Source organism: Lichtheimia ornata (genome assembly GCF_029851405.1).
Source record: "Lichtheimia ornata isolate CBS 291.66 chromosome Unknown scaffold00555, whole genome shotgun sequence".
In the NCBI taxonomy this organism is placed as follows: Eukaryota; Fungi; Mucoromycota; class Mucoromycetes; order Mucorales; family Lichtheimiaceae; genus Lichtheimia; species Lichtheimia ornata.
Genome location: NW_026695847.1, coordinates 1 through 720, shown reverse-complemented (window position 1 = coordinate 720; position 720 = coordinate 1). Strand labels below are relative to the sequence as shown.

Sequence of the window (720 nt, the reverse complement as noted above, 5' to 3'; positions counted from 1 at the left end):
ATGGTGATTTACCTTTTCATGGCGCGTACACGTATGACCCAGCTGGATATGATGACTGGCTTGAACGCTCGGACATTGCGTACCATTGTACAAGGCCTCTACTATGTCATGGAGCAAGATCTAACTATGGATGACGTAAAAGTTGGTATGTAAAGGCAATATGGGTATAGTATGCATTATGTTAATTAGTAGCATTATAGGTGGAAAGGATCCCGAGACCAATGAACGAATTATCGTGGAGATCGATGAAAGCAAGTTTGGGAAACGCAAGGATAACCGTGGTCATCCCGTTGATGGCGTTTGGGTCGTAGGCGGTGTTGAACGCACACCGGAACGCAAGGCATTCATGATGGTGGTTCAAGATCGTAGTGCTCACACATTGCAGGAGATTGCCAAGCGATTCGTGTTGAAAGACTCTCACATCAACACCGATTGCTGGTCAGGATACAATCGTCTTGATGAAATACCTGATATGAATTATGTTCATTTTCCTGTTAACCATTCGGAAAACTTTGTTGATCCAGTGCATGGTACTCATACAAACACGATTGAAGGTATGTTACTTGATTGTTCTTGTCATTGTTCCTTCTAACCAAAGGCTTCTGCTAGGTACTTGGAATGGTATCAAGCAAAATGTCACGGCGCGACATCGCACAAAGAAGATGATGCCTTGGAAACTGGTCGAATTCATTTGGAGGCGCAAGCACGATGACGACTGGT

At 44.2% G+C, this 720-nt stretch overlaps 1 protein-coding gene across 1 annotated transcript; it reads left to right on the top strand.

The window, feature by feature from the left end:
• Window positions 1–720, top strand: O0I10_013349 (uncharacterized protein; the record flags this gene model as incomplete). The annotated part of the gene is made up of 3 exons (XM_058493118.1): window positions 1–145; window positions 201–554; window positions 610–720. Coding segments are annotated over 3 exons (610 nt in total), but the record flags the coding sequence as incomplete, so codon positions are not given.